The sequence below is a fragment of the Symphalangus syndactylus genome, chromosome 14 (assembly GCF_028878055.3).
Source record: "Symphalangus syndactylus isolate Jambi chromosome 14, NHGRI_mSymSyn1-v2.1_pri, whole genome shotgun sequence".
In the NCBI taxonomy this organism is placed as follows: Eukaryota; Metazoa; Chordata; class Mammalia; order Primates; family Hylobatidae; genus Symphalangus; species Symphalangus syndactylus.
In genome coordinates this window covers 8969073-8994902 of record NC_072436.2, presented here as the reverse complement: position 1 = coordinate 8994902, position 25830 = coordinate 8969073, and the positions used below count along the sequence as shown (strand labels likewise).

Sequence of the window (25830 nt, the reverse complement as noted above, 5' to 3'; positions counted from 1 at the left end):
CGTCCCCACCAAAGGGTCGCCACAGCCACCACCTCAGCCCACCGCGTGTCCCTTCTTCCCCTCTACTCCCCACCCTCCAACAACAGCAGACACTTCCCCAAACACTCCTTTGCCCAGACCCCAGGCTTCACGCATGCTGCTCTTAGAAATGCATCCCAGCTCCCCGCGAGGAGCCAGCAAGGCTGCCCTGTGCTCCTTCCCATCGATGGGAAGCTCTGCCGGACACCAGGACCCGGACCTGGAGACCCTGAGGAGCGTGTTGGTCAGTGTCTGTTCTGAGGTCCGGGACGGAGCTGCCAGGCACAGGCAGCATCGGTGTGAGGGTCCAGCCTCCCGGACAAGCTCTCCCTTGTCTGTTCCCAGACCTGTCACTGCATACACAGGTGGTGACCATTCCTGATCTGCCTGGGCAGAGAAGCCACCCCTCCCTCCCTCCTCGTCTCACTGACGATTAAGGGAAATGTTACAAGCACTTAAAAAAAAAAAAAAAAAAAGCGCCTAACACCAGTGGCCACTCGGCCCAGGTGGAGCCTCCATTAATCACGGGGCTCTCTGTGTTGTGGCCCCAAGGCGGGCAGCAGATGGCCTCTGCCCGAGCCAATATGAGCTGCAGCCTAATTACAGGGAACGGTGACCCCAGGGAGCAGAGTTCAGGCTCCGGTCACAGCTGCACCCAGGAGCCAGCTGCTTCCCAGGCCTGCAGAGCCAGGGAAGAGGTTTGGGGGACCAGCACTGAATGATATGACCCAAAGCGCGCCAAGCTGGGCTGGAGGTGAGGGCAGAGCCACAGTGGCCACAGAGCCCCCAACGTGAACCTACACAGATCTGCCTGGTTTAGGTTCTGCTGAACTCCAGGGTGAGGGGGACCTGGTCTCCATTCTCAAAGACATGAGCAGGTTGACAAAGAAGAGTCACAGATAAAAGGGGGTGGTGGGTGTGCTGTGTAGGAAAGGCCACAACTGGACGCAGAAGATTCCAGAAGGGGTAACGAGAGAGAGGCAGCGCCTCCAGAAGACGGGCTGCCTGGCTGCTCCAAACAGCCCAGGGTGTGACCGAGGGGACTCCTGGACTCGGCCGGGGCCCCTCCTGCTCTGAGACAAGCCCAACTAAGAACTCGAAAAGCTCCCTGGAAACCTAGCGGGCAGGGCGGGCCCCTGGGAGGACCCCTGGTATACCCCGAGAGCCAGACACAGCGAGGGGGCCCCACACTTCTGCCCAGAAGCCTAGCGGTAGGGGGCAGGAGCCCAGGAAGGAGTGGGCGCTGAGACCAGAGGGGCCTACAGGAGAGGGGTCTGGGATAGGGGGTAGCTGCTGAGAAGTCCAGGAAACGGCGCCTGCCTTTGGGGAAGTGAAGTTCTGGGAACAGGGTTGGTGAAGGGGGGGCGGGAAGGGGGAGGTGGGGGGTGGGGGGTCAGGCTAGATCAGGCACCTTCCCCAGCAGCAGATTCATAAGCCTCTGGAATCTGTCCACAGAAATGACAAGTATCCCGCTCCCAGCCTTGTTCACACACTCACCCATCAAGTGTGGCAGGGACAGCCACCTCTTACCATCCACCTTGGGACCTGGACCTAAGTGGAGGTTTCTGGAGGGGCAAGTCCAGGGGAAAGGGTCTCCTCAGAGGCAGCCGCCATTCAGAGGACCCGAGATGAGAACCTCATCACGCCCTCATCAGACAGAAGAGATCGGCGGTCTCTCTGAGCCTGGTCTCCTGCTCCCCACCCAGCGCTCCCTCCGCTCACCCCAAGCCTAGAACATTCTGCTTCCCCTAAGATCAGCTGCTGCAGTGGACTGAATAGTGACCCCCAAAAGACATGCCAGAGCCCTAGCCCTCGGACCTGTGAACATGACAGGAGTTGGAATAGGGTCTTTGCAGATGCAATAAAGGATCTCAAGATGAGAGCATGCTGGATTTAGGGGGGGCTCTAAATGCAATGACAAGCGTCCTTACAAGACACAGAGACACAGACAAAAGGCCATGTGAAGACAGAGCAGGGAGTGGCGTGACGTATCTACATGCCCAGGAGCGCCCGGGAGCCACCAGAAGCTGGGAGAGAGGCCTGGGCCGGAGCCTCCCGCAGAGCCCCCAAAGGATCAGCCTGGTCGACACCTTGATTTTCGACTTCTGGCCTCTAGAACCGTCTTAAGCCCCCAAAGTTCGTGGGGCTTTGTTGCAGCAGCCCCAGCAAACTGTCATGGGGGCCTTCCTCCCCTGCTAAGCCTGGTACCCGAAGCTCCCCAGCTGTCTGGGGCTAACCACACCGACCCTGGGACTTTCAGATCACCCGTGTGTCCCGCTTTTCTGTTGAATCTTCAGTGCCTGTGCGGTCACAGCTTCCAGGCGGTGGGCAATCTATTCTTCTCTCTCGTGATGTGAGTCCTCTGGGCCTCCGAGTGCTCATCTGCCCTGCACTGAAGGCTGAAGTTAAATCCTGGAGAGAACTGAGCCCTCGTGTCGGCAGGGCGGGCACTGTGCCCCCAGCACGGCCAGAGGGTACTGGCTGAAATGTGTCCCCCGCTTTGCCCGTACTTTCCTTCCAAGTGGGGAAGCCAGAGAGGCCTCCCCGATCTTTCCCCCAGCCCCCCGGGGCAGGAAGCCTGTGGTCACCTGTCCACAAGGATCAAGTAGACAGGCAACTACCCCCTCCCAGGCTACACCTCATCAACAGAGGGCCCCTCAATTCTGCTGGTGGCCCACGAGAGAAGGAAAAACTGAAGGAGTTGTTTACAGTAAACTCCAAACCCTGGTGCCAGAGAGGCCCACGGCTGAGCAAGGTACCCCCACCCCCACTGCCCTGAGCTGCCAACTCGGCCCAGCTCAGCACTGTGACCTCTGACCTGCCTGTGGGCCATGGGAGCCAGGCCTGCCAATCAGCATCTCCCAGATACCCATCTTGTGAAGTCCCCAGTGGCTGAGCGCTTCCCCGCCCTTCCCGGACAGCGTGGGCTACAGGGGACACTGGACAGGAAGACAGCCAAGCCTCCACTGCCCAGAAACTGCCCGGGCCCATTGCAGCAACAGGGACCCACCCACCAGCATGAGGCCCCTCTGCAGGAGGGGTGGGGGCAGAAGGGAGCCTGTGGGGCACAGGGCTGCAGGAGGAGTCATACTTCTCTTAATTAAATCGCAGGTTTCGGCCAAGTTATCCCCAGCATGGCTGCTTGCGTGGGAAGCCCACATTTGAGGGACTGTCTGGATGTGGCATGCAGGAGTCACAAGCGCCATCTACACCCACTCCAGCCCAGACAGATGACCTCTCAGGTCTCAGTTTCCTGGTGAGGAACAGGAAGGGCTGGACCGAAAGATCCCTTCCAGCCCGGACATGGAATGACCCCACGAGGTCCACGGTGAGGTCTGTCCCAGCTCCACACACTAGCTTGGGCCAGCAATCTCCAAAGGCACAGCCACAGGGGCCTCGGAGCAGGGACAAGGAGGACCAGCCCGCTTCACCCTCCTGGGCAGAGGTCAAGGACCCTGCCTTTGGCCCACGTTCCTTGTGGCCAAAAATGCAGAAGCAGGCAGTGCTAGCAGAGGCACCTAGACCTTTGGGCAAAGCAGGGGCTCCACCTGACACCCCAGGCCTGGAGCACGAGAAAACCAGCCTGGGCCTCGGGTGCCCTGACTGCCAGCGACCAGAGAACGTGACACTTTCCGGCCTCTGCTTCCTCATCTCTCAATCCCAGGGGGAGATTAGGTTGGGTGATGTGTTTTTCTTTTTGACAGTAAACTTTTATTTATTTTATTTTTATTCTTGTTTTAAGAGGGGGTCTCCCGTGGCCGGGTGCGGTGGCTCACGCCTGTAATCCTGGCACTCTGGGAGGCCGAGATGGGTGGATCACCTGAGGCCAGGAGTTTGAGACCAGCCTGGGCAACATGGTGAAACCCTGTCTCTACTAAAAAATATGTGAGCTGGCAACTCCAAGTCCCCAGCAGGCTCCGAATGGAGGCTTAGCTCTTGTAGGATTCTCAGATCCCATAAATACGAGTGTCTATAATCCAGCTACTCAGGAGGCTGAGGCATGAGAATCACTTGAACCTGGGAGGTGGAGTTTGCAGTGAACCAAGAACATGCCACTGCACTTCAGCCTGGGACATAGTGAAACGCTGTCCAAAAAAAAGCGGGGGGGGGTCTCCCTATGTTGCCCAGGCTGGTCTCAAACTCCTGGGCTTAAGGAATCCTCCTGCCTTGGCCTCCCAGAGTGTTGGGATTATGGGCGCAAGCCACCATGAACTTTAAAAATAACATCTATTGCTTTTTTCCTGACTATAAAAGGAATTTAGGCACAAGGCCGAAAACGTGCAAAATGCAGAAAAACAAAGGGAAAAAATCTATAAACCCACAACCCAGGTAACCTCCATCAATATTCTGACAAATGTCTTTCCAGTCTTTACTGGGGAGTGTGTGTGTGTGTGTGTGTGTGTGTGTGTGTGTGTGTGTGTGTTTAAACAGGTTCATACAGTGACGATGTTGGGTGCGTTTCTCCGTGTGTGTGTGTGTGTGTGCGTGTGTGTGTGCGTGTGTGTGTGTGTTTAAACAGGGTCATACAGTGACGATGTTGGGTGCTTTTCTCCATGTGGCGCCATGTAGCTGAGGTCCCTATACATTTCGGGCCCGTTCTCTCGATTCCCCTGTAATTCTAATATTCTGATTCCAGATATGTCATTCTTGGCTCAGACTGTTCAGGAGAATCATTTCTGGATCTTGCTAAAAAGTGGACTGCTGGTCCCCAACTCTTGGTGGTTCTGGCTCAGGAGGGCTGGGTAAGCCTGGGCACCCTGGAGTGTTTCTGGGGCGCTGCAGGTGTGAACCTCTTCCCTCCTGAAGACTCACAAGCCTCATCTCCCCCATCCCCTCCTTCCTCCCCCTGAGAATCCTCCATTCGGAGGCTGCTGGGGACTCGGAGTTGCCAGCTCACAGCCCCACCCTGCCCCCACCTCCCCGGGAGTTATCCAAGGACAATGTCCAGCCTCAGCCGCCAAGTCTCAGCTCCAGGGTCAGTCATACACTGAAGGACACGCAGAAGTCGCCATGTGCTGGGCACTGCTGAGGACAAAGGCCTGAATGATAAGCGGGAACAAGGTCACAAGGTCCCAAAACCTGCCCGAGGTCCCACAGTCAGGGCCTTGCAAATCCATGATAAAACCCAGTTTTAATACCCTGCCACGGAACACGAGCAGGACAGGGAGCAGCCCCCAGCCAGCCTCCCGCCAGCCTCTTTGCGAATCACCCCACTCCAGGTCACAGCCAGGGCAGCCGGCGCCTTCCTCCCCGCTCGACAGCCCTTGAGGGCAGGAGCCAGCTTGCCCATCATTGTCCCCTCTCCACTAGGGCCTGGCATCCTGCCTGGCATGTAGTAGAAGCCTAAGAAGGGCTCACTGTGTTCATTCTGCAATAGTCAATGTGTATGAGTGCTTACCATACCTGAAGACAGGGATTTACTCTTGTCCCCACTGCACAGATGGGAAACCGAGGCACTGAGAGGCTGATGACTCCCCCACATTGCCGTGTGGGCTAGGGCAAGGCCAGATGTGAGCCGGCACGCTGGGCCATTGCGCCCTCTGCCTCCACACTCCACCCTGGACCTGGGAAAGCTACCCTCAGAGATCCCCACGATGCTGATACCTCGCTCAGCCCCTCTGTGCACCCTCTCCCACGCTTCCCAGCCACCCGAAGTACCAGCCAGGTAGCACTGTTATTCTGGTTTGCAAACTCGGTCATTGAGTGGAAGAGCAGCCAGGCTGAAGTGGGGCAGAGGCAGCCCCCGTCAGACCCCAGGGCCGAGACCCCCAGCCATCCCCACTCTCCCAAGGACTAGTAGACAGAGATTTCCATCTCGCTCAGCCAGGGCCCAGGGAACAGGTCTCCGCAGCAGGGAGTGATGGACGGATGCAGGTGTGGACTGGGAGGACCCGGGCCGGCCTTCCAGCGCTGGAGCCTCTGCAGTGGGCTCTCGGGGGGATTAAAAGAGACCTTGTATACAAAGTACCAGCCCAGGGCCTGGCACCTAGGAGGTGCTCAATTAAAGGACATGGTCATGAAAAATAACAAGAAGCTCAGTCAGAGGAGGTGCCTGTGGGTAAGGAAGGAACAGCTGGAAGGGCCTGGACTTGGGTCAGAGACAAAGAATGCAAGAGGGAGGGAAGGAGGAAGGGAGAGAAGGAGGGAGGGAGAGAAGAGAGGGAGGGCAGGGCAGGCGACAGCTGGCTCCAGGGCAGCTGTGTGCAGGAGCCTGCTTCATCATTTAAATATTAGGAGAGATGTAAATATTTGAGTGAGGTCCTCCCAGCCTGGCCTTGCTGTGACCACAGCCGGGGCTGGAGGAAGAGTTCCTCCCTCACCAGGGTCTCCATTCTGTGCCCCCTACCCCAGCTGTCCCAAGATTCCATGTTTCCGGGCCAGGAGTGGGGGGCTGGGAGCAGCAACCAGGCAGGGCAGGGGGGCTAGGGAGGGACCTCGCCTTTGCCTCCACCCTCCTCCCTCTGCACAGTACTGGGTCTGCAAAGGTGCGAATGAAGGATCTCCTCCCCCACCTGACCCCAAGGGGCCCAGGTGGCCGAGGGTTTCTTTTGTAGTTTAGAAAAAAAGCAAAGCAGCCCTTTCTGAGGTTTTCTGGTGGAGGCCCAGGGTTTAAAGCTCGCTGCTACAAACCTGCAGCCCCCTCTGCCTTTCCAACAGTGCCTCTCTCCCACCTGGGTTATTTCACTACCCAGGTCCCTCCCAGCTCTCCAGGCTTCCTGGGGAGGAGGACAGATGCAGAGCCTGGATCTCGTGCGCAGCAGGGCCCCTCCAATGCTGTGGTGCACCCCACTTGGCTGGGGGAGCCTGTCTCATGCCATGACCTGTGCTGGCACCAACAGCCCTCTCCCCCACCTCCCACCTGAGTGCCGAGGGCAGCTGTGCCAGGCACAGACATACAGTCTTCCACACACACTATGAGTCTGCAGAAATGGCAAGAGAAGGCCGAGCGCAGTGGCTCACACCTGTAATCCCAGCACTTTGGGAAGCCAACGTGGGCGGATCACCTGAGGTAAGGAGTTCGAGACCAGCCTGGCCAACAGGATGAAACCCCGTCTCTACTAAAAATACAAAAAATTAGCTGGGCGTGGTGGTGGGTGCCTGGAGTCTCAGCTACTCAGGAGGCTGAGGCAGGGGAATCGCTTGAACCCAGGAGGCGGTGGATGCATGAGCCAAGATCGTGCCACTGCACTGCAGCCTGGGCAACAAGAGCGAAACTCTGTCTCAAAAAAAAAAAAAAAAGAAAGAAAGAAAAAAGAAAAAAAAAAAACAAAAATGGCAAGAGAGGCTGGCCAGCATCACCTGCCTGGAAACCTGCCTGGCAAACTCCTACCCCAGTCTCTGGTTAGGAAGCCTTCCTCCAGGAAGCCCTCCTGTTCTACCCCTTCTCCTGAGCCCATGCCTAGACTCCCAGTGCCTAGAACAGAGCTGGCCCCTTGGGGTACCCATGGATGGCTGTTAGATAAATAAGCCAACTGCCTCTCCCACCCCCAGCGACGCTCCCGGCCTGGCAGGGCATTCAGCAGTAACACTCCTCGAGTGGATCCCGAGGAGCACCCGTCACCACGCGATCTGCATCAGGGATTCCAGCCCTTCATTTTAAACCAAAGGAAAAAACCCAACCCCAGCAAACGTACAGAGCACTCCATTCCCTGACCTTTAATGGGGGGCAAGAGGCAGAGGACAGAGGAGAAGACCGCCCCTCCAGGCCTGGTTTGGAGCCAGAAAGACTTGTATGCTCTTACTGTAGATAACATTGGTCTCTGGGGGACATAGGGCAGGGGCCTGGCCTGCCCCTCGCAGGGAAACTGCCCACCCACGTGGAAAGCAGGGCCAAGGGTCCCTGCTTGGAACCAGCTTCCTGCACATGGGGTGCGGGGTGGGGACAGAAGGAGAGCCTGGACTGCATGGAAACCCACCAGACTGCTGGCTGTTGACCTGGCAGCAGCAGAACCATCTCCATCTTTCAGGGCCCTGCCTGGGGGAGGGGAGAGGATAGGTGGCTCTGTCCAGGCCACATTCCCCATGCCCAGGACTGCTCTCTTCCCACCAAAAAGAAAGATGAGACAGGTCCATCCTGAAGCTCCTGGAGACAGGAAGGGGGTCTGTCTGTGGCCCAGGTGGCTCCCTCCCTCATACCCAAGGGGTCCTGAAAGGAGGTGCCAGGACCCCCAGGCCCTGCCCCAGGGAACTGCTGCCTACAAAGTCCACAGGTAGAGACAGCCAGGAATGGGTCTCTAACTCATGCCACTGGCTATGGGTTGGAGGCTGAGAAACCAGGCACAGAATCAGAAAAGACCTGCCACAGGCTGCAAAGGGCTCCGGAGAGCTCCAGCCCCTCAGAGGGGCAGCGCTGTGGAAGGGTGAGAAGCAAAAGCCAGCTCCGGGGAACTGCCCGTTCAGAGTCTACATAACACCCAGGTGGCATGAGACAACGCCCTACTCCCCACCCCACCCTTCTGACATCCCCCAAGACCTGAGTCCCTAGGGGCGCTCCTTGAAGACAGGGATGTGGGGTAACTGCTCCCCTCCAGCTGTACACCCGGAAGCATCCTACACCCAGATGACCCCTCCGAGGCTGTGGCCAGAGTTTCGGGCAGGGGAGGGGAAGCGGGTGGATGGGAAGGCAAGGAAGACTCTCCCAGGAAAGCTGCTCCAAGTGTCTGCATGGCTCCATCGCCCACATGTAAGGCACAGGTTCCTGGCTTTGAGGACACAGGAAATTCGATGCCATGTGGGGAGGAAGGCACTGCAATGTATTTAAGGCCAGGCCCTTTGATTTTCTGGATACTGGACAAATGATGGCTTCTCCAGTTGGCCCAGAGATGCCAGGGGAGACAGCATGCCAAAGGCTGTAGGGAGAGATTCAGAGATTCAGAAATTTCAGAGAAAGAATATGGACAAGGAAAAACAAAAAAATACAAGAAGCCGAGTAAAGTCTGAGCCCCGCATTCCCGGCCTCCCCTATGGCCACGGGCAATCCCCTGGAGACCCAGCTACGGGGAGCAGTGGGGGCAGGCACAGCGGAGGGGGGGGGCGGAGCAGGCATGGGGGGTAGGCGGGCCTCGCTGTTTATGGTCCCGGCTGACATCGAGGTCATCTTCTTGTTCCTCTGTCTAAGTTTCTGGGCACTGGCAGGACTTTTAAAAACGACAACAAACTTGAAGTCTCTAGAACTGTCTGCTGGCCCAGTCTAAACGGAGCCTCGGGGCTCTGCAGACCAAATTAAACAGCCTGAGCCCAGAAATGCCCCCAGGCGCCTGGGGGTGTCTAGGGGCCAACTGGTGGGTCTGTTTGGCTGGAGAGATGACAAATCCTCCCACTTCTGGGACTGTGTTCCAGAGATTTCCGGACCCTTTGGTCTCATAAGCAACTCAGAGCCTCCAAATTTGGGAAAAACCAAGAGGGCTTTGGAAAGAAAGCCAGTGTTTGACCATTTTTCCTCAGTGGCTTTGTCAAGGAAGAGCACAGGAACTTGGTTTTTGGCTGGGCTTCTGGGATGAATCAAAATAAAAAAAAAAAAGTCGGGGGAGGGGGTGGCAGAATCGCCTGGGGCTCCAGCCTAGGCTATACACCAAGGAGACTTCACAGGAACAGGCCAGCCCCATCCCCAGCACGGTGAGGGAGGGGCATTTGGCTGGCTGGCAAAGGGAAGAGATGGCAACAGTGAGGCCCTGAACCCGGTGGCCAAGCCTCGACCCTGAGTGTGACCGCCCCTGATGCCTAGGCATGCAAGAAATGGGAGGTGGAGAAAGGAGGAGGAGACCCTAGTTCTGCTCTCCTGGCACCAGGATATCAGGGAACAGCACCTCTCTCCCAACAGGCAGGCAGAGGCCACAAGTTGCCAGGCTGAGAAGTCCCTGGCTCATACAGACAAATGCATAATCTGCACATCTGCATTACCCTGGGTGATGCCCATCACGTATGGCCACCACGCACGCTCTCCACCACCAAGACAGCCGATGAGACCAGGTGGCCACTGTGTACCGGGCACTGTGGTGACTGCCTGATACTGACCCCTGGGGGCTCAGGCTCTGGTGAGTTTGTTTTTCCAGGCACCCAGTCCCCGCTCCACTTCCTGACACCCCGGGCCCAGTGTAGGGGTGTGGGGGTGCTCAGTGGATGGGTCCACGGGCTGGGCGAGCAGCACGCAGCCTTGGCCCATCAGCCCTTGGTCTCACCACTGGACAAGATGAGACTGTTCCAGCTGCCAGCCCAGCTCTGCGCCACACTTGACTGGGCCCTCGCAGAGGCCTGCTGGACAAGAACGTTCAGGGCAGCGGGTACCACTCCCTGCGACACACACCCTGCTACAACCTCTTTTCAGGGAAAGGCCGGCCTGCAGAGCCGAACGCAGGCTGCCAGCACCCCCGCTGTCCTCACAGTCTGGTCATCCAGCAAGTGCTCATCTCACTGTCAGCACTTGGCCCTGCAGATGGGCATATGGTCCACCCATCTGTGACACTCCAAGGTGGGGGTGGGGGTAGAGGGTGGCAGGGAAGACCAGGACAACCTCCCAGTAAGAGGAACCTGCAGCCAACATGACACCAGCCTCCAGAATGTCAGCCAGGCAGGAAAAGGGGGGTCCCATGGCTGCACTGGGAGCCTGGGTATCTGTCGGGCTCAGAGGGACCCCCAGGTGGGCCCTATGGGCACTGGTGTCTGCCGTGCTTTCCATAATTAGTGGTGACCGCGCTGTCCGGCCTTGTTCACACAGTGGCATCACACAGGCCCTTGCCTGAGACCTGCCATCCCCAGATCTGCATGTTTAAGCATCCAAACCTACCTGTCCTTTGCAAATGCCCCCTTTTCCCGCCCAGATGCCACACCAGCCGCAACACCCACCACACCCGTAGGAGACAGGACCCGTGCTCAGCGCCATGGGCTGCATCTCAGAGTCCTCCAGCAACCCTCAAAGAGAGCTGTTTCTAACCCCACTTTGCAGGCAGAGAAGCAGGCGAAGAAACTGAAGAAACCGAAGCCGCCCAGCTTTCCAGTGGCAGAGTGAGGGTGGCCTGGGCATCCCTACGCTGCCACACCCCTCACTCCTCCAAAGCACTGCCCCTCTGGATGCAAACTCTGTCCACTAGCCCCATTCAAAACCTTCCTGGACAGCCACAGCCCGCAGAAAGCATTTCCAGCCTGCAGTCACCCAGTCACTGCAGGGGTGTCCTGGCGTTTACCTCCACCTGCCTCTTCCCAGACATCCAGCCCAGGGAACCCACAGCTCAGCTGCGAGGCTGATCACAGTGCATCTACTGACTGGGTGCTGCGTCCGCCCCCCTCTAAATGAATCAGCTCGTAGGCGGGACAGTGGGTCTGTCTGGCCCTGGGCTCTGAACTCAAAGAGCATCAAGTCAGTGCTGCCAGTGGCTGTGGGACCCGTCTAAGAGGCCTGCCCCCACTCCCCATGGCTCCCGCCTCCCACCACAAAAGCTCAAACTGCAAGGAGGCAGTATTCACAGGAGGCCTTGAGTCTTGGCTGAAAGACAGGATTCATCACGCAAGAGGCCTCCTGGCTTTAATTAGGGACAGGTCTGCACCTATTACCAAGCAACAGGGCCTTTTTCTCTAGGGAGGAAAGAGGCACCTGAATCCTGCCAGCACCAGCTCCCACGTCCCGGAGGTGTTGGGACTCTCAGACAAGAAGGCATATCCACATGGTCCTTCCCACCCAGAAGCCCATCCCACAGCCTGCTCTGCCTCCAGCACACAGCTCTGGGGGTCCTCCTCGGGCGACAGTGGGGGCTCGGGAGAAGTTCAGATGCCAAACAGCTCTGGGATCTGAGCACGTGGGTCCTGGGCCAGATTGTTTCAACAAACATCAAGGACTTTTGGATTCTTTCTCGGTGTGCAAATCTGGTTACAGCAAACACTGCTGAGCAAAGCAGGCCAACAGCTGGCACTTGGAAAGGCTTTTGTTACACAAAGACCCGAGTTGTAATCATGTTTGCGATAACAGATTTGGCCTGAATTCACGAAAGTACATGCCGTCCGCCAGCCCCGTGCCTCCACCAACCAGAAGGGAGAAAGAGGAAAGGGTCATCCCTCTTGTCACCCTATTACGGGCAGTGGCGGGTGCTGCAGTCGCCTGGAGGCACATTTGTACAGTGAAAAAGTGGAAAATGAGACTCTAAAAATCTCATCAGCCAAATACAAAACATTCTCCTTGATGCTACGTGGGGGCCTCCACAGAGCCCTAATACCTTGAAGCCCGGAGACCTATCTTGAAGGGGGAGCAAAGGCGGGATGCGGGAAGTTTGAGTCCACGGAAGACACTGATACCCTCTCCATTCCCGGGAACTCTGAGCCTGCAGGACCCAGCCAGAACAGCAGAAGGACTGAATCCCCGTGCAACTCATCAGTGATGGAACATATAGCCATGGTGCCCTTGGTCGCCAAGACGGGAAGGATGGGGAAGGCCCTGGATGAAGGGGACAGGCAGGGAAGGAAAAGGTGAAGAGAAAGGTGCTCCCCAGGGAGGGGGTAGATGTGCCCAGCACATGGGACATTGGCAGAATTTTAACTCCAAGCACACACACAGGCCCACGGATGGCTTCCTGTCTACCTGCTCCTTGCGGGTGTGCTCTGCCGGCCTGGACACCTGCCCCTTTCCCCATGCCAGGTCACTTGCTGTCTACCCTGTATACTGCCACTAGTTCTAAACCTGCCAGAACACCCTGATCAGGGCCCTGTGGCCTCTGTTACAGGATGCCAGGCCTAGACGTCTGCTCGATTGGAAAACTGCCCCCAGAAATGCCGTGGCTCAGAGCTCGTCCTGCTTTAGGGGTGGCCCCTGGAGTCTCCGCCCCCCAGCAACCCACATGGTGACAGGCACCCACATCCGCTGGCCTCAGGAACCGTGGGGCCACCATCCCAGCGCTGCGAGGAGCTGGCAGTTTCCTCCCCACCCTTTCGGCCTACCTTGCAGGAACCAAAACACCAGGTGAGCCACCCCGGGAAAGAGACCTGTGCTCCCGCAGCGCTGCTCCTGCGCCCATTCCCAGCCACTCCAGATGCTTCCCGTGGACCAGCTGCACTCCCGGCGGGCATGCCTGGCCCATCTGATCTTCACAGGCAGGCCCCTCCTTATGCCCCAGCCCCCTCTCCAGCCAGCTCATTCCGGCCTCCCCCACTGTTGCTGGCTGCCGCTGGCCAGAAGGCTCTCCTTCCTCTTGCAATCCAATTCCTACTTTCCCTCAAGGTCCGCCTCTTCCATACTGACTTCTCCCCCTGCTAGCTAGTGGTGACCCTTCTCTACCGTGATTTGGAAGCTGCCTGTCCACATCACCCCTGGCTGGGCTGAATCACCCTTTCTCCTCCACCTCCTCCAATCATCCCTTCCCCACGTCTGTCTGTCCACCCAAGGTTGTCCATCTCCCATATATATACCCCCACACCCCCCAACTATACTCCAGTCTCCTTGGGCACCAGGGAGGACCACCTTTCCATGCCCCAGGTCAGCCCCCGTGCACACGCACACTCATGCACACACACACTTTCTCACACCTATCGACTCGGGCCACCTGATGGCTCTAAGGCCAGAATTCCCAGCAAAACCATTCAGGGCACACAAGGGGGAGACTGATAAACACAGGGAACCAGCAGATTGAGGCCCCACTCCCCAAGACTGAGAAACCTTCCCCCAGAGCCAAAGGATTGCCAACTGTTGCACCAGGATGGTCTCAATGAGCCCATTGTCTTGGACTAAATTACAGGGTCACGAAACTGGCTTGGGAGGCAGCCGCAGAAGCAGCTCCAGATGGAGGCACGTGGGGGCGAGGGTGGAGTTTCACCCAGAGACCCAAGGCAGGGGCACTAACAACTTTCATAGTGCAAATGGTGACAGCTGTACAACCAACTCAACCCCAAACCCTGGCCTCCCCTCCCGCCACAGGGCTCCCGTTGAGACACGAGAGTTCTTCCCCAGAAATCCCACCAGGGACCCAACACTTTCGGTTAGGAACTGAGAGCAGAGACCTCGATCCCACAGGCAGGAGGAGAGCTCCGCACAGCACAGGGCCTCTCTCCATCAGGGCTTACTGGAAAGTGGTCAGATCCGCTCAGTCGTGCCAGTTGGACATTTGGGACAAGGAAGGCCCCTGGAGGAGTGGTCGCAGGAAAGAGTTGCAAAGAGGCAGGGGCAGGGAGGTCACATTCACTCGGGGACTGCAGGAGGCTCAACGGAACACCGTGGACCTAGGAAGACCCCGGTAAGAGCATGTGCCCAAAGATGTCCAGATGAGGAGGTGTTGCGGGGGAGCGAGGGCAGGAACAGCAAGCCCTCCCAGCTCTGCAGACCCAGACCTCCCCTCCTGTGGCAAGCATGGATGCAAAGGGATAGAGCCTGAAAAAGTGCTTTCACCACGAAGCTGACAAAGTAACTATGATGTTTCGAGCTCACACTCTACACAGCGCCAGTGGCCACTGGATCACAACCCCCTCCCGTCCCTTCGCCGCCCCACACCCTCCTCAGGCCCAGCCCTCAAGAACAGCCACTGGCACTCTGCTTGGCGTCCAGCCAACGTTCCGGTCCCCCAGGTGGCCCCGCCTCCCCCACACAGATAGGGCTGACCCCAGGTGGGCCGTGTGGGCAGCTGGGCTCAGGACACCCAGACGCCAGGCCTGGTTCTGGCCATGGAGCGGGGAAGACCTCAGGCTGGTCACCTCCCAGCTTGGCCTGACACCTGAACAGTTTGCTCATTTCAACACAGCCTTTCCCCCTCCCGGCCCACCAGAGGGCTCTGCCCAAGTCGGCCTAGGAGCCTCTCCGAGGGGCGGGGGCTCCAGGTTCCCGCAGAGGCAGGCCCGCCCCTCAGAAGCCCTGCCCCAGAGCGCTGGAGACCATTGTGTGAGCTTCCCCTCCGCCTGCTGTATTTACTCCCGCGGACGCAGGACGCAGAGCCCCAGCACTGGCAGTCACGAGGACGCAGGAAAGCGCACGCACTCACAGGCGCAGAGACGCGGACGCCAGACCCAGGCTTGGACCGAGCAGCCCCCGCAAGTCCCAACACACTTGTAAACCCCAAAGACAGGAAAGAGCCAAAATGCTCTCCCTGCCCGCACGCAGGCCCCTTCTGCCCCCCACGGCCGGATTCTGGGAGGCGGATGAGGATGTCCCCAGGCCTGGATGGGGGCCATGGGACATCCCACTGTGGACCCTGCCACGACCTGGGATGTGTCCGTTCGGTGCTCCTGGCCCACGGGCTGCACAACTTGGCGGACCCGAAACTGGCGTGGGGGAGGGGAAGGCTGTCCACCCGAGCAGGACGCGGCTGTCCACTCGGTCGGAGGTGAGGAACGACCTCCCTATCCCGTTGCCGGGTCCAAGCGGGGCCCAAGAGCCGCCGGGGAGAGCCGAAGGGAGGGGACCGATAGATTTCCCAGAGTGAAACTGTGCGTCCTGGAGAGTTCAGAGGCACCCCCGCGAGCCCTGGAGGAGGTCGCTGTCGCTCGGCAAACACAAACAACAATAAAAGGAAGGAAACCCAGGCGGCAGTGCGCAGAACGAGCGCAGGGTCCTGTGAGGGCGCGCAGGGTCCACGCGGGTCCCCCTAACAGGGTCCCCCACGTAGGCGGCGCGGGCATGGGGCTGGGGGCGCGCGGCGCTCTCGGCGGGAGGGCGCCTGGATTAGGAGTCGCGTCTCCCCTCGGCGCACCCCCGTCCCGCGCCAGGCCCACCCGCAGGGTCCTCTCCAGCACTCCCGCGGCCGCAGCAGCCAGCCCAGCACCCACCTTCGAAGTCCGAAATGATCCCGTCCAGCTGCGCGTTGACCGCGGGGTCCGACATGGTGGCTGGTGGGCAGCGGGTCGCGCGGAGGGCAGCGGCGAGGAAGCGCCCCCGGCGGGGCCCGGGCCCTGCGCGCTGGCTGGGGCGCCGCGCCCGCGCTCCTGCAGTGCAGAGCTAGCTGCCGGAGGAGCCCCTAGGCCCCCTGGCTCAGCTGAATGAATGGGGGAGGAAGGCGGGCGCCGGCCCCTCCCCGTGCGCTGCGCCCCCGCCCCGCCCCCGCCTCCCGGGCGGATCAGGTTCCCACACCCGCACGGGCCTCCCCGTCTCGCACTGGCTGCTCCGCCCGCCTGTCAAGGCCGGGCCTGGGGGGCTGGGGCCCAAGCGGCCGCTGGGGGACAGTCCTGGGCACACGACCGGAGCGCCCCCCTTCTCCCTGCCTGGCCCGCGCCCAGGGGACGGCGAGAGACGCGGCCTCAGCCCCTCCCCCCGGGCGCCCCGCTGCGGCCAGATGTGGGCGGATGTGGAGGCCGGGCCACGGCGAGGAGGGCGGGCGCCCAGAGGGGAAGAGATTCCTCCCCTTCCCCGGGCGCAGGGTCCTTCTGCAGGAGGCTGTATTTGGGCAGCCAAACAAAGTTCTCTGTCACCGCGGCCGCGCGCTCTGCGTCTGCAAGGGTTAAGTGGCGGCGCACGCGGCTGGCAGGCAGGATCCCGGCCTGTGGACTCAAGAGCCGAGGGGCGCAGGGCGAACGTGCGAGTCCCATGGCACCAGCGAGAGGCCACCAACTCCCACCCACCGAGGGCACCCCTGCAGCTAACACCCCCACCACGACCACCACCCCGGGGGCCACTGCTGCACCCTCCTGGGTGGGCCCTGGAGAAGGCACTGTCTGGGAGAAGGGGCACAGGGCAGGGATAGAACACGGCTGTCAGAGAAGCCAGGGGCGGGCGCCGCCTCCCTCCCTCCACAATAAGGGCCTCCTGAGAGCAGGAAGTAGACCTTGTCAGGAGCAGACGTTTCCAAAGGAAGGTGTGAAGGAAGGAGCTAGGCAGTGAGTGAGCAGAAAGAGAGCTGCCCCAAGGGCTTCTGCCTCCCTTCTGGGCCCTAACCTGAGGCCTAGCCCTCCCTCCAGGCCAGCGGTCTCTACCCTTAAACTCTATTACCCACAAGGCAGGCAGGGCCGAGGGGCTGGGGTAGACTTTGGGACCTGGGTTAGACACAGAACTTGAGAAGCAACAGGCTGTCATCCTCAAGAAGAGCCCTCCAGGTCTGTCACCTACAACAGAGAGAGGCGCTTCTTCCACTCACCCTGGAAAGCCAGAAACCCTCTCCTGCACGCTCTCCCTGCCACCCCGTACCTTAGACCCTTGGCCTCTGCCCAGTCAGGGGCCATGTGAGAATTCACAGCACGGAACAACACCCCCACCCCGCAGCAGCAGGCCGCAACGCTACAACTGCACTCCGGTCCCTTGAATGTGTGGCCGGGGACTGCCTGAGAGCTCATCCTGGGTCTGGGGTCGCTCACTGCCCACTTGCCCCTCCCCACCCCCTCTGAAATATCGCAAATGTGCAGGAGTGCTGAGACTCTCCAGCCATTCTGGAGAGGCCGGAGGCAGGGGGTCTCTTGCGGAAAATGTTCTAGGTTTGGGTGGCTTTTTAAGTAGATGAAATCAAGTCCTTCCTTTTTAAGAAAAGCAGGCACTCCCTCCCTCGTGCTTTGGATATTTCGAACTATTTTCAACCAAGTGAGTTTGTGGACATGGGAACTGCAAAACCACAGACATTTCAGATGCGTGCACACCCTCGTCTGCCTGGGAGCCCGGGTTTCAGAAATGGAGCCGTTGCTGCCATTAATAGCACCCCGTATCTTCCACGCCAGGCCAGGGTATGTCTTGTCTGAACTGCAGCACCTGGGACTATCGGATAGTCCAGCCCCTACTGGACCACCTGTCCACGCCGTATTTGGGGATTTGGGGGTCCAGTACCTAAGAAACTCAGCCCAACAACACAGCCCCCTGGGAAGATGCCGGGTCTGGCACAACAGCCATCCTAAGCCACAGCATTATTCTCGAGTGTTTTTCTAAAAAGCACCTGGTGAGTGTGGACACACCCACGCAATTGTTCTTTCCCAGGGCTGGCATGGAGTTCCACCAGATTAGCACAGGGTCAGCCAATTGTACATTCTCCGTCTCCACACACAGTGCAGCAAACATATTTAGTTCCCCGGGGAGCCCCGCCAGGGCGCACGTCTCACCAAAATGGGAACCCAAGGGACGATGGCAGGAGGGCAGCCAGAAAGTGCCCATGCCTGCATGACTGTGCTCAGAGCCCACCGGCTCCAGCCCCAGCCGCTGCCCCTTCAGTGTAATCACTCAGAGCCATATGACCAGGCCTAGAAATCTCCCGAGCTCTTTCAGGAAACCCAGATCAGGGCTTGGCCATACTCCCAGCCAGGAAGTTCACCCTCGTATCTAACCAACTGCTCTAATTGTACATCATTTATTTCCTTTTTTTCCTGTCCTCAGAGGAGATGGGAAACAGCTGGGCACCACCCTTCAAGTCATAATTACCTTTTCCAAATTCAAGGACAATCCAGTTGCTCCTTGGCCTTCTCTTTCTCAGCCTAAATCATCTTTCCCTAGCCCTTTAATCATATCCCGGGCTGTCCTTTGATCATAGCTAAGGGCTGGGTCTAGTCTGGGGCTCCAGGATTTTAATAAGGCCTGATTGCTACAGGGTAGTGAGGAGGCCCCCCAGCCCCCTTTCCTAGGGCCTCCGGGCCTGGACACACAGCCCCAGAAGGGGCACTGGGCAGAGAAGATGCACGTCGGTAGCAGAGAGGAAACTGAGCTGAAATTTGGCAAGAACAAAAGAACTATAAAGCCCTGTGCATCCAGCAAGGTACATTCTTCCAAGGTCACAAAAGAAGGCAAGACCGACAGCAGGCCTGGCCAAAGGGACCGCCTGCATCTTCAGTGCACAACAAGACCTATAGTGGGCTGAATGGTGGGTGATCCCCACAAAACAAAGATATGCCCACCTGGAACCTCAAATGTGACCTGATTCTGTTTAAGGGTCTCCGCAGAAAGAATTTAGGCAAAGATCTCAAGATAAGGTGGGCCCTAAATTCAATGCTGTGTCCTTCTAAGAGACAGAAAAGAAAGTACAGAGACACAGAAAAAGGCCTTGTGAAGACAGAGGCAGAAACTGGAGTGATGCAGCCACAGGCCAAGGAACACCTGGGACCACCAGAAGCCGGAAGAGGCAAGGAAAAGTTTTCCCCTGGAGTCTTCAGAGGAAGCTGGCCCTGCTGGCACCTTGATTTCAGACTTGTGGCCTCCAGAACTGTGAGAGGACACATTCCCATTGCTATAAGCCACCCAGTTTCAAGCAGGCAGGAGAAACTCGTGCCTTATTCCCATCTGCATCATGCCTTGAGGTCAAAGCTTCACACAGCAAAGATGTCTAAGCAATCACAAACCTCCTGTGGGTAGCCCACCCGTCCAGCAGATCGCTGTCCCAAGGGAAGGGGGATGGGGACAGGGAAGAGAGCCATAGGAAGCCTGCACGCCTTTCTGGAAGTGGGAAGGAGCAGGTCTGGAAAGAAACCCCACAGGTCAGGCCCCAAGAAACGAAGCTTACAAAGCATGGGAACGGAGTGGGGAGGAAATCCACGAGGAAGCAGCGTTTGGCACACACATCCATATCCATGACCCCCCTCCAGGCAGAGCCTCCATGAAGAAGCTCAGCCGGCAGGGAAGCAAAAGGGGCTCGGGGAGCGAAGGAAGGTGGGGGGCTCTCTCCCAGCAACACTGAGGCTCCAGACGGAACCCCCCATTAGGTGGCGGGCTGCGTCCTCATAGACGGAGACTTCCCAAGGGCAGGGCCCAGATGGTCTTATCTCTGCGTGGCCTGACACAAAGTAGGCCTCCCCGAGCTGCTGAGCCCTGGGTCCATCAGTGGCAGCGCCTTCCACAGCCCCTCAAGTTCCCACAGCCCTTCATCTTAGGAAACGGCGCTACCATCCACCTAGTTGCTCAAGCCAAGTCTCCAGGCACCACTGTTGACTCCTCTCTTTCCCTCACCCTCGGCATCCAAACCATGGTGCATTTCTACCTCCAGTCTCTCTGCGAATGTCTAAACCTCCCTCCTCCAGTGGTGTGCCAGCTAACGGTCAACAACCAGCCACCTGGGGCCAGCAAAAGCAACAACACTCGATTGCCCGATTTGTAGCACTTGCCTATTCCTGTGGTGTCAATATTCCTGCCTTGGCCAATTTCTTTTTTTCTTTTCTTTCTTTCCTTCTTTCCTTCTTTCTTTCTTTCTTTCCTTTCTTTCTTCTTTCCTTCTTTTCTTTCTTTTTTTCAGACAGAGTCTCGCTCTGTCGCCCAGTCTGAAATGCAGTGGGGCAATCTTGGCTCACTGCAAACTCCACCTCCCAGGTTCAAGCAATTCTCCTGCCTCAGTCTCCCCAGTGGCTGGGATTAGAGGCACCTGCCACCACTCCCAGCTAATTTTTGTATTTTTACTAGAGACGAGGATTCACCATGTTGGCCAGGCTGGTTTTGAACTTCTGACCTCAGATGATCTGCCTGCCTTGGCCTCCCAAAGTGCTGGGATTACAGGCCTGAGCCATCGTGCCCAGCCGGCCAATTTCAAGTTATCTGTATGACATCATTGGAGGTGAGACTGAGAAGAGATGTTTAGTCACCACCAATATAGTATTTCCATCATACAAATACAACCTCAAGAACATAACCGCAACAGGACAGACAATAGTTAAATGTTGCAAAAAACATTAAGAGGTGATGAAAGGTGTGTATTTACTATCTTTTGTTTTAAATATAATTACTTATAAGTAATTTTTTAATTTTTTACTTAATTTTTCCTTCATAACGTAATTTAATTCATACTGTATAAATCTATCATTTTTCTAATAAAGCAATGTATTTTTCTAATAGAACAATGCATTTTTACTGTGATAAAATATATGTGATACAAAGTTTACCATTTTAGGCCAGCCACCATGGCTCATGCCTGTAACCAGCACTTTGGAAGGCCAAGGTGGGAAGATCACCTGAGGTCAGGAGTTCAAGACCAGCCTGGCCAACATGGTAAAACCCTGTCTCTACTAAAAATACAAAAATCAGCCGGGCATGGTGGCAAACGCCTATAATCCCAGGTCTCTGGGAGGCTGAGGCTCGAGAATCGCTTGAACCTGGGAGGCGGAGGTTACAGTGAGCCAAGATCACGCCAGTGCACTCCAGCCTGGGTGACGGAGCGAGACTCCGTCTCAAAAAAAAAAAAAAAACAAATTTACCATTTTAGCCATGTTTAAGTTTACATGTTCAGTGACATTAAGCACATTCACATTGTACACCCATCAACACCATCCACCTCCAAAACTTTTTCCAACTTCCCAAACTGAAACTCTGTCCTCATTAAACAATAACTCCCCATCCTTCCTTCCCCTAGCTGCTGGCAACCATCATTCCAATTTCTCTATGAATTTGACTTCATGTAAGTGAAATCATACAATATTTGTCCTTGTGAGACAGGCTTACTTAGCATGAGGTCTTCAAGGTTCATTATTCAAGGTTCACATGTAGTGACAGAATTCCATTCCTTTTGAAGGCTGAATGATATTCCACTGTGTCCACACTTTGTATATCCATTGCTTCCACACTTAAGCAATTGAGAATAAAGCTGCTACAAACATGGGTGTGCAAATATTTGTTCAAGTCCTTGCTTTTATTATTTTATTATTATTATTTATTATTAGCATTATTATTATTTTAGACAGTCTCACTCCGTCGCCCGGGCTGTAGTATAGTGGCGTGATCTCGGCTCACTGCAACCTCCGCCTCCCAGATTGCAGCAATTCTCCTGCCTCAGCCTCCCAAGTAGCTGGGATTACAGGCACCCACTATCATGCCCGGCTAATTTTTTTTAGTAGAGATGGGGTTTCACCGTGTTGGCCTGGGTAGTCTCGAACTCCTGGCCTCAAGTGATCCATCCTCCTCGGCTTCCCAAAGTGCTGGGATTACAGACGTGAGCCACTGCGCCCGGCCGTCACTTTAGTCTTAAACATCACAGCAACTCTCCCATTGTCCCATGAAACCCCTTCAGACAGTGGCTTTGGGGACTCCACACACACCTGTTCAATCCTGTGCAATGACAAAGCGCAGTTTCCTTTGCAGAATGGCAGAGTTGGGAGACGCCTGATGGGACATGAGCCCAAAGGGGCAGAGGGGACGTTCAGAACACACATGGACTCTTCATGTGTGTTCTGCCAGCCACCAGGCAGACCTGCCCCAGCCTCGACATGCCCAGGATCACAGACAGTGCATGGTTTCCACCTGGGCCAAGCCCCCGGAACCCCTTCTCCCTTTACATCACCTGTACTGGGAGCAGCCACCAGGCTGTGGACCACTAAGTCTCTTTCAGGCCACCTGAGTTTGCATTTCCCCATTCAGCCTGACTGACCCGGTGTGCGGCTACCACAGCCCATCACACCCTCTGCCTGGCCGCTTCAATGCAACCATAAGGTTTCACTCAAAGAAGCACATGACCAATCTGTTCCCCAGACTTCCCAGTGATCCCCCCAGCCTGCTTTGTGCACAACATTTACAGCAAAACCTGACCACAGCGGCCTGAGCTCTTACCTCCAAGGCAGGGGACTTTTTAAACAAAGTATTAGTGTTCTAAATTCATGCTCTCCCAAGGAGGCTCCTGGCCTTCAGCACAGCAAATGCTGTGCTCCATGGCTCCCCGGTTCCCCACCCCCACCTCATCTGAGCTCCCCACTTCAGCACTTGGGACTGAATCAGCTTGGAGTTCCCCAGCCCTGCTGCCTGCTGCCTCTGATGAGATGACCAGGGACTGCAGCACTGCCTGGACCTCCTGTTGCTACATTTTACTGCAATCATATCCAACCTGACAGAACCCTGTGAACAAGTGGTGGGGGCAGGAGTGGTGGTGGTCAGGGGCTGCACACACAGAGGACAGAAGGACTGAAGGACTGGGTGGAAAGCATGACCCCTCCAAGATGACCCCCCACCAGCAGAACCCTGGCTGTGCCTCCTGAACAGCATTTATTTATTTGCACATCCGGTGAGCTTTTTGATTAGCAAATTCAGATGCCTGGGAGGCCACCAGTGGCTCTGCTGAGGTATAACCCAGACATGATGGCTCATGTTTTCTTCCTGATCCTTCTCTCTTCACACAGTCCCATGACCAGAGGGTTCCTCCTACTCCTATTCCTATGCCAGCCCCGCAAGACACAGTCTTGAAACGGCTAGTCTCCAACTTCCTAGCACCCATCTGAGACTGGGGTACAAAAGTGAGATGGGGACACAGTATCCCATGGACACCAGTGATGGAAAAAAACCCTCTGACCCTTCCGGGAGCTCTGCAAAGTCATGCTAGGGGACAAGAAGGAGTGGCCAGCCTGGCACCGACCCAGCCTCAAAGCAGCCAGTGACTAAAGCACACAGCTGGTACCTCCTCACCCCCAGGGTGCCAGGAGGCTTGGCTAGAACACGTGCCAGCCAGGAGAAACAGGCTGTCCCTGGGGCCCTTGGTGTCCTGGCCTCCCTACTGTTTTTCTCAAGGAGGCACCCTGCTCTGTGGGGTCTGAGGCTGGAGGCAACTTGCCACCGATGCAGTACAGGGATGAGGGCTGAGTCACTAGCCTGCCCTAGTTCCACGTCAGCAGGAACAACAGGGACTCAAGCAGAGAAGAAAGCATTTATTTTTAAAGTCACCACAGTGACTGAGGCGACGTGGTCCCCAGCGAGCTCTCCTCCCTGCTGGCCTCTGTGGACTGAGGCTCCGTGTTCTAACAATGCCTGTGCCCATCCCGTAAGGCCCAGCAGGTGGAAGGAAAGAGGGTGGAGGCTGGGAGTGGCGGCCAGGCATCCCGGGAAGGACAGGGACCAGGAACACGCCCTCCCCCTTCTGCACCCGCTCAGAAGGCTCCACAGGGCCTGTCCTGCCATCCACAATCCCAGGGAGATCATCCCTCAATGCCTGCCCTATAAATGCCCATCCACCCTACACTTGAACACCTCCAGTTACAGGGAGCTCAGTACCTACCTAGGCCATTCATTCTATCTTTGGCTGTTCAAAAAGAGGAAAGAGAAAAGATAGGAAAGACAGAGAAAGGGGGAGAGGGGGAGAGAGAGAGAGAGGAAAGAAAGAACGGAAAGAATAAGGAAGGAAGGAGAGAAAAAGGAAGGGAACGGAAGGGAAGTAAGGGAGGGAAGAAAGAGAAAAAGAGGTACAAACAAGGTGGGCTTCATGGAGCAGAGACTCAATAAGGGAGCAAAATACATGTGCAGTCAGGCTGTAGATGGATTTCTACAGGAGCGCATATCCACTCTACTGTTTCTGGAACAGAAAAGTGCGGTGAAAAACAGAAAAAGTAAAAACAGAAAAACAGAAAAGTAGTGGTGTGGGTGGGTGGCAGCTCTTTCTGGGGGCCTGGGATTTGGGGCATCAGCCCCCTTGGTTTTCAGACGGAGACAAAGATCACCAATATCCACAGTGGAGACCGAACCCCGTAACGGCTGGGGACATCATCTCATCTGCGTCTCTAACAAAGACCCGATGCTCTGACTATGGGAACCTGTGGAAGAAGGAACAAAACTGGCTCTGGGGCCCTTTAGAGAACTGGTTTTCCATCCAGTGGTGGTTGTGAAGAAATTTCTGGAGCCAGCCTCAGCGGCCTGGGCCTGCACAGCTGAGACTGTCCCTGGAAGCTAAGTGGAAGTGGGGAGCCTCCAGGCACAGCTGGGCTCTGCTTCCCACCTCAGCCAGCAGCCCCAGGACTTCTGGGTGCTCCAGAGCTTTCTCGAGGGCAAATCCAGAGTATGAGGGAGGGGGGAGATGCCCAGGGTTGGGGGGCCCCTGCCCGTCTCTGCCCCCAGCCTCGCTGAACAGGGAGGCCGTGGGTGTTCAGGGGTAGAACTGTGGGCTCGCAAGCCCCCAGCCTTGGTCTCTTCCTGCCCCCATCTCCTCACTGCCACTGACCATCTCTGGCTACATGTTGACATCTCCATGGGATGATGGAGAAGAGAGAAGAGGAACCTCTGCGCTCTGCCCAGCGCACTCAAAAGAGGCTCCAGTGCAAAGGCACCGACGTTCACAGCCAAATGTGTGTGGGAGTTCCCCAGGGGTGGGACTCTTCCACTCCATTCCAGTCTGCCATGAATCGACAGAAGGTTTTGTGTCACCAAATGTAGCCCATTAACAAATTACCCTAACACTCAGTAAAAAAATAAAAATAAAAATGCATGCACCCCGTGCCCTGCAGTGCCCCCATGCTGCACCCCTCTTTGCACCTGAGCCTCGGCTCGCACTCTTGGCCTGCCGCCTTGGGAACAGAACGCTCTGCATGGGAGGCAGACAGGAAGCGCGGGGTGCGCTGGCTGGGCCCCTCCAGACAATCTGGTATTGCTTTCCCCAGATAATGAAATCTTCCCCACCCTGAGTGTCGCTGGAAGCCAGCCGGCAGCCAGATCAACCTAAATGAACCATTTGTCCCTCCTGTGAAGTGACCTCAGGAACGTAATGGGTTTGCTATTAACACAGTCCCCCTCGCACTCTGTTCCCCCCCCCCCCACTTTTCTCCCCCTGCATGAGTCACTGGCCATGATGACTCGGCCCAGCCAAGGGACCTGGCCAGCTCTGGCCAGGCTATGTGAGGGACAGCACAAAGGACCAAGGCTGCCGGACCCAGGCCAGAGACTGGGGGCCACACGGACCCCCTGGAGTGTCTGTAACTGGGGACTCCTGAGGCTGCTCCTTGGTTCTGGGGACCTGTCCACTTGGGGACGGTCTTAAGGGAGACTCTTAAAAGCAGGGAGCCAAAAGGGTGAATACAGAAACACTGAGGGCCAGGGAGAACTTGAAGACCAGCTCAGCCGGGCACAGTGGCTCATGCCTGTAATCCTAACACTTTTGGGAGGCCAAGGTGGGCGGATCACCTGAGGTCAGGAATTCCAGACCAGCCTGGCCAACATGGTGAAACACCATCTCTACTAAAAATACAAAAATTAGCCGGGAGTGGTGGCAGGTGCCTGTA

The 25830-nt window shown here is 56.9% G+C and overlaps 2 protein-coding genes across 7 annotated transcripts in view; one reads left to right on the top strand and one right to left on the bottom strand.

The window, feature by feature from the left end:
• SEPTIN9 (septin 9) overlaps window positions 1-25830 on the bottom strand; it is a 220745-nt gene that overhangs the window by 113078 nt on the left and 81837 nt on the right. Inside the window, exon 1 of one of the 5 annotated variants that reach the window (XM_055242145.2) lies at window positions 15751-16001. The exons of the other annotated variants lie outside the window; for them this stretch is intronic. Within the exon in view, the coding sequence (XP_055098120.1) occupies window positions 15751-15805 (55 nt within the window). The 5' untranslated portion in view covers window positions 15806-16001. Of the gene's footprint in view, window positions 1-15750; window positions 16002-25830 lie in introns of those variants that run through there. 5 annotated transcript variants of the gene reach the window in all.
• Window positions 13565-15733, top strand: LOC134732401 (uncharacterized). 2 transcript variants are annotated; one of them, XM_063617178.1, is made up of 2 exons: window positions 13565-14228; window positions 14754-15733. In XM_063617178.1, exons 1-2 carry the CDS (start codon window positions 13855-13857, stop codon window positions 15310-15312), a joined length of 933 nt encoding a protein of 310 aa, XP_063473248.1. In that variant the 5' UTR covers window positions 13565-13854; the 3' UTR covers window positions 15313-15733. The 2 variants fall into 2 exon arrangements, with proteins under 2 accessions (XP_063473248.1, XP_063473247.1); XM_063617177.1 differs by having other exon boundaries at window positions 14730-15733.

Coding starts and splice junctions, on each gene's coding strand:
- LOC134732401 (XM_063617177.1), top strand. CDS start 13,855: ATGGTGACAGCTGTACAACCAACTCAACCCCAAACCCTGGCCTCCCCT. Junction 14,229..14,729: donor GTGGACCTAGGAAGACCCCG/GTAAGAGCATGT, acceptor ATTTCAACACAG/CCTTTCCCCCTCCCGGCCCA.